Source organism: Tarenaya hassleriana, unplaced genomic scaffold (assembly GCF_000463585.1).
Source record: "Tarenaya hassleriana unplaced genomic scaffold, ASM46358v1 Cleome81, whole genome shotgun sequence".
Classification (NCBI taxonomy): Eukaryota; Viridiplantae; Streptophyta; class Magnoliopsida; order Brassicales; family Cleomaceae; genus Tarenaya; species Tarenaya hassleriana.
Window position 1 is genome coordinate 533,501 of NW_010970575.1, and position 7,541 is coordinate 541,041.

Genomic DNA, 7,541 nt, shown 5'->3' on the forward strand with positions numbered 1-7,541 from the left:
GACACATGACTTGTGATATGCCGCAAATGATCTGCGGCCCGCGGCAGGTCACATGCGGTCCGCGATAGGTCATCTGCGGCCTGCGGTCTGTCGCACCTGCGATCTGCGACCTATCGCACCTGCGGTCTGCGACCAGATAATTACGACCAGATAACTATGATATTTTAGTATGACCATATAACTACGACCAGATAATTGCTATCGTGATTTCATTACGACTAGATAAATACGACCGTGATTTCATTACGACCATATAACTACACCAGATAATTGCGATTGTGATTTCACTACGACCAGATAACTACGACCATGATTATACTACGAACATAATACAAATATTACTAGAGAATTAACGATGACCATGACCGTTGATAAGTGTTTTTTACTGATCTGCAAGTATTTTTTTCACGAAAACGATGCAAGCGTTTTTCTATACTTATATAAGGAAACAAAATCCATATAAATTTTTTTTCATATATGTGGAGAAAAACAAAATTCATGCAAGTGTTTTTTTTATAAATAAGTGTTTTTTATAAATGCAGGAAATCAACATATTGTAATAACATAGAAAGATATAATAGTCATTTTAACTTAAAAAAATATAGAATACAAAGATTACAATTATACAAGTATAGAATACAAATACGTTTTTTTGGTACATTTATACAAATTTTCCCGAATAACAATCATGGGACCATAAATGCATTGCGTACGATTAAAATAATACAGATTAAAAAAATGAAAACATATATGATCCCGGAGGTGAATATGATGGTGATGCAAAATAGGCCAGAAATTCACTGAAAATCGGTCACCCAAACATATACACATACATATGTTACATATGTGAAATTGATATATTACATGAATCTATTAAGTAATAATCACTATGATGATGTAATAAAAATAAAGAAAAGGGAATGGAGATTTGGGGGTGGTGACGCCATTGAGATCTCGGAGCATAAAGTTGTTGACCCATTGACTTATATCTCTCTCTCTTGCAACGCTCTTCAACGGTCACTTCCTCACCATCTAATCTTATCTTATTATTATTATTATTATTATATTCAAAACATATCAATTTATTGTGGAAATAATTGGAGTTGGTTTTGAATTTACATGCGTTTTTAATTCCATAACTTGATGTTTTTTTTTTTCCGGTTTGTTGACTTGACAAAATGTGAATAGAGCCGAGTTATATCCTCTGTTGTTTTGCTCTTGTTGTTTTGTTCTGATTTCGACTCTTGTCGCAGATTCCATAAACTCATGACATCTCTCTCTCGCTCGGGCAAGTTGCGGAGAGTAAAATCCAAGGGAGAGATAGGCAATCTCTCGTCCGATCATGATCCAAGACTTTTCTTCCACCGTCTCCGATCGATTCCGACAAAACCATCCATCCATCCATCCATCCATCCATCCTTTTATGCATCTTCCTCCCCCATTCCACACGATATATATATATATATATATATTCTCACACCAATATATGTCTTGCTTGTATTTAGAGGTGTCCATCGGGTTGACCCGATCCGGCCCGAATCTACACTCGATCCGAAAGTTTCTGGTTTGGGTTCGGGTGAGCTCGATATTTTTGGACCTAAGTAGTAAGTCCGAAACTCGATCCTATATATACCGGACCGGATCGGTCCGCATAAATCCCTTTGTAATTTTTTTAATATCGGGAATTTTGGGCCATCCCGACTCGAGCCCAAAGCCGGATTTGAACAGGCCCAAAACCCAATTTTTTTCGGACGAAAAATTTAGACCTGAAGCCCACTAATTTCAGATTGGACCGGGCAAGACTTTTGGACTCAGCCCAAATTGATACCCTACTTGTATCCATACTTGAACACTTTGTCTACTTGGGTGTCTGTACGAGTGACCAATCTGATTATGACTAAATAGTTAAATCGATGCCAACATGGTACAAATAATCGAATCAAAATTGACGTAAAAAATACAATATTTATAAGTTTAGTAAAACCGAAAAAATTAAACCTGAATTAAATAAAAAAATAGTTATATTTAAAAAATCAAAACTACCCATTCCGGAGTTGAACGCTAAAATAATAGCAACGTAGGTTCACATTTTGCTTGAATATGAATGAACTCCAATGAGATAAATCACGAGGGTTTTTTTTTGGTTAAGAATGTGCTTGTATTACTTCCTGACCGTTTTGAGTTTTTACAAAAAAATAACTATACAAAAAGGGATTCCCATGCGCAAGCGGGCAAAAGTAGAATCAACAACCTAATTTAAGTGATACCAATGCTGGAGGAATTCGTTCATGTTCGCATTCGTCGGACTCTGCAGTGTGTATAGGATACTTCTGATCGACCTGTCTACCTTGTGTCGGAGTTGGTAAATATAGTGAATCGTCCCCCGATGAATGCGGCCGTTCCGTTCGTTCCAAAGCTCATATGCCACAAGTTGCATAAGTAACTTCATGATGAGGTGAATACGTGACCGAGGCTCGTGTCCAACCTGTCTTAACCAATCCTGGCAGCCATATCTGCCAGTTGGAGGGTATCTTCACAATTTTTCTGCAAAAAAAATGCCATAGTGAAATACTAAAATCACAAGAGAAAAAGAGGTGCTCGTCTGATTCTTCCTCGCGACAGCAAAGAATACAACGATTCGGCCCGAAGATCGCCCAACTAGCCAGTCTATCCATAGTCGGTAATCGCCTGTGAAAAATCTGCCAAACTAAGAATGCATGTCGCAGAATGCATTTCTTAAATCACACCAGGTTATGCCATTCAACAATAGTCCCTGGAGTGCGACAAAGCTCCCATGTCCGTTTCGTTTTAAAACTAGGCCTGTAATCAACATCCGTACATCGCCACAAACATGTGTCCGGTCCTACATCATGCCTCGGTGGATCAGTCTGTAATAAGAGGATGTGAAGTTGTTGGATGCGGTCGTTCTGCGCACCCGGCAAACTCCAGCTTCCGTCCCGTATTGCATCTGCCACCGTGGCCATTTTAGATATCCGCAACAGTCGAGGACCAGCTGAGCCAATGAAATCAATCAGCGGCCCGAGAGGCAGCCAACTATCATACCAAAAAGATGTCTTCTTTCCATCTCCCAGGTTAATCTTAGTGAAAGGCCTTACCATAACCTTCAATCGTAGCAATTTCTTCAAGTTCCATGTAATAGTTGTTGTCTCCTTCACTTCCCAGTAAGTTTTGCCTTTGAAAACATTGTGTCGAATCCACGCAACCCATAGAGACCCCGCCTTAGTAAGCAGTAACAAGACAAACTTAAGACGGAAGACAACATGTGTCTCCTCAATCATTCTTATCCCAACTCCTCCTTCCTTCTTAGGCTTGCATATTACTGTCCATGAAACTCGATAGCTGGGTGAGTGATCCCATGCATGTTGCCAGATAAACCTAGAGCATAGGCTATCAATCTCTTTTAATATAAATTTAAGCAACACAAAGGTCATGCTCCAAGCATTGATCATCCCATAAATGACAGAGATGACAAGCTGAATTTCCCGCTGCAGAAAGAAATCTGTTTAGCCAACTATCTATCTTCGCTTTTACCCTGTCTAGGAGAGGAGCAAAGTCAACCTTGCTGAGTCTAACCGGACTGAGGGGAACCCCAAGATATCTTACGGGTAGTGAGCTAAGAGCAATGCCAACCGAAGAGGACATGTTCTCCTTTTCGACCACATTCATGCCGGAGAGGAATAACTCAGATTTCTCGGGGTTAATTTGCAGTCCCGTTTTTACACTGAACTCCTGTAGCACTTTTCTTACCTCCATCAATGACTGTATGTCCCCCTGGCAGAATGTAACAACCCAGTTTTCAGAAAAAAAAAACTCAGACCGTCCGTTCTAGAGAGACCGGAACGAACGGACCACGACCACACTGGAATGGACAGACCAGTCCGGAACGGAACGGACAGACTCGAGCGTGGGCAGCGACAAAAGTCGCGATATTCGCCCGGGTCCAACCTGAAAGCGACGTTTACCCACCTATGGTCGACCAAAAACCCGATTTTTCAACCATATGGGCCCTAAACTCAATTAATTCGCTCTGAATCCGGAAATTTTGTCACAAATCGTCCAAATCCGAGTTTTTCCCTTAAGCATTCTCTCTCCCCATTCTCTCTCAGTTCAACCCCGAAATTCTCTGTCAAAACCAAAGGATTCACACCCAAATCGGTTCCTGCTGAATTCTGGTGAATTCCGCGGCGTAGACCGACCGGTCTAGGGGTTAGACCGACCGATCTAGGTCTGCAGAAGAAATCGCGAAATTCTAAAGTTGAAGACGAAGCCTAGACTGACTAGTCCAGAGGCTTGACCGATCGGTCTAGACCGAAATCAGATCGAGACCAAAACCAAGCGTAGACCGATCGGTCTATAATCTAGACCGACCGGTCTGGATCAAAAATCAGACTGAGACCTAAACCTGCCTACTAGACCGATCGGTCTAGTATCTAGATCGATCGGTCTGGACGAAAAATCAGTCTGGTCGGTCTGACCTCAGACCGACCCAAAAAAAAACTAACGGAACCTTGAAAATACACTAGGTGAGGAAGTGAAAAACTAGATTAGTCGGACCTAATATTACCCCTACTCAATATAGTGAAAAAGTGAAAAATAAAAAATAAACCGAAAATACGGGTCAGACCGGACCCCATGTAGTCTGAACCCAAAAATGGATAACATATAAGCCTAAAAACCACGGAATGAACCGAACTGGTTATCCGGGCGGACCGGAACAAGATAGGTCAAACCGGAGGTATAATTTGGTAATTTAATTTAATTAGAAAGACTCAAAGAAAATATGTAAATGAATATAAAAGACTACGCATGCAGAAATGCATGTATAGTAAATAAACTATATAAATGCGTGTGACTGTGGTAGCTGGCATGACGTTAACGTTAATTCGAAAGGGTTCGGATTAACTTTTAGCGCGTAATTGTAGAAACGGACATTTGTGAATGATTGCACGATGTTTGCGAGATTGTGTCCCATTCCATGGGTCATCCGATCCGGTTCGGATGTCACCCATATGGGATATGATTGTGAATGTGGCGATAACCTAATTGCGCCAACGTTCGATTGATATGACGGTTATGGGCACCCAAATGACTTGCGTAGATAGCCGATTGTAGTCGGTACTATTGCGTGATGAGGAAAATACGAATCTTGGTAACAGCGCCAACGTTTCCGTTAGCGACGGAGCGGATTCTGGGATATGATTATCCCGAGGATGGGGCATATACACATACGTGAGATTCGGATATATTGGGGTCTCCCTAGGAGGTGGTACGGACTTACTCTGCCAGGTTTGGGCACGAACCTGACAAGTATTTCCGCGACGGATGGCCGGCGAGGGGGTCTTGCAGCGATTGGCTCTCTCGTTATAGTCGATGGCGTCGGTGGTAGCTGATGTCTGGTGAACTCCGGTATTGAGAGGTGACATCAATATCGGCGCGAGGTGACACACCTAGTATCGAGAGGTGACATCGATGCTAGGGTGGGGTGATGTGTTCGGGCGGAGTAATATATATTTATACTGGATCCGGGTGATTGTGGAGTAGATGGATTACGAGGAGAGAGATGGTTGTGCTATGCACATGAGGAATATATTACCTACGCATGGTTCACATAGAGACGATTTGACGGACTCTGTCCTGCGACTTATTGTACGGACTTGATTGTGATTGCTGCATGCTTATCGTGATTCCATGCTTCATTTCCTGTTTATTAGTATACTAGTATATATATATATATATATATATATATATATATATATATATGTATTTGTTTTTCCTGGCATCATGAGAATGGAACTCCGGGTTACGCCTGAGTTCACTCTCTAAGCAATTAGCTTAGGACGTTGTTACGCAACGTTTCAGGTCGTGAGCAGCAGTAGCCGAGGAGCCGACATCGGAGACCTGGGCAGTGTACCACTATCGATCATGTATATTTACGTATTTTGATACATTTATATTTTTGGGGAACGTTTTGTATTATATCGGTGGTAGACTTTTAAGGCTTGTAATAAAGTTATACTACCACTTGAAATTATGTACCATATATGTATGTACGAGTGTTTCTTCCGCTAACTCTGAAAAGAAAAGTTTTAAATTCCCGCGGATATTTGGAAATCGAGTCTTTATTTTAGTTGTCCATATGACGCAACTCGTATTTCGGGATACGGGTTTCGGGATACGGGTTTCGGGCGTTACACAGAAGATCATGACATCATCAGCGAAGGAGAGATGCGTGATCAGCGGGTTCTGGCATTTGTAGTTCAGATTCAGCTTGCCTTCCTGCGCCGATCGGTTAAGCATACTCATCAATAATTCCATAGCCATAATAAACAAATAAGGAGATAATGGATCTCCTTGGCTTAGTCCTCTCCTCCCTTTAAACATGCCAATTGATCTATAATTTAATAAGACAACCATGAGGTAAGATGTTACAAAATTGGCCATATCCTACTACACAATCATATGCCTTTAGCCTAAACAGCCTACCTCTAATGTACGTAAATATATACACAATTGAAATAAGACTTGATGACGTGGTGGTGTCGAGGAAAAATACGGACCGGGGGCTGCGTTGTTCGTCGGCGATAAGTGGTAAATATTGAGAGTATTTGAGTCTTTGGTCCGACACCTGTACATTTAATTATTTAACATAAATTAAATGCAAACAAACTAGGGTTGTGACAAAAGGTAATCCTACCCATTTGGTTGGAATCATTTGGATTATGTGAATTAATTGACCCAACCCATTATTAATATGATAAAAACTAAATGGATTGGTTAAAACCCATTAATCCAAACCCAATAATGTTAAGGAGCCGAATCGCTGAGGAGGAAAGAAAAAAAAAACAAAAGGAGATTTTCGTTAGGTTTTAAGTTATTTGGGTATATATATCCATTTAATACCTAAACCAAATGGGTTAAATCCATCCAACCATTTAAATCAACTAATCCAACTGGATAATTCATTCGGTTATATTATTGGGTAGGTTTAAGGAGAGTGGTTGGGTAGAAGAAATATCAGAGGTTGAAGAGTTCTGGGATGGTATTTGATCGGCCGTATGTAAGTGCGGATATTGTTGAAGAGAACGAAGACAAAGACCACAAGCCGAGAGACGATTTATCTCACTAGGCTTCCTTGCATGATACTTAGGGGTGTCAAACGAGCCAGCTCGGATCATTTTGGACTCGGCTCATTTGGCTCGGATCGTTTTGGGCTCAACTCGTTAGGCTCGTTTTCTAACGATCCAGAAAAATCTTGGCTCAGATCGCTCGCCAGTTTGCCGATCTGAACGAGCTGGCTCGTTGAGCCAAAGATATATAATATTTTTTATTTATATTTATTTTTAAATATAATTATAACATTAAATAAATATATAAAAATTTAATAAAACACCAATCTCATTTAATATTTTCAATTATCATCATCATAATAATTAATATATTTATAATATCATATAAATAATATGAAAAAAATTAATATAAAATTATATTAGAGTTTTTTTATATAAATTTAATTTATTTTT

General features: G+C 40.2%; 1 protein-coding gene across 1 annotated transcript; it reads right to left on the bottom strand.

The window, feature by feature from the left end:
- Nucleotides 1-2,741: 2,741 nt before the first annotated feature.
- On the bottom strand, nt 2,742-5,444 carry LOC104803189. The gene is made up of 3 exons (XM_010527070.1): nt 5,322-5,444; nt 3,625-3,792; nt 2,742-3,506 (listed from the first exon to the last, which is right to left on the bottom strand). Exons 1-3 carry the CDS (start codon nt 5,442-5,444, stop codon nt 2,742-2,744), a joined length of 1,056 nt encoding a protein of 351 aa, XP_010525372.1.
- Nucleotides 5,445-7,541: the final 2,097 nt, after the last annotated feature.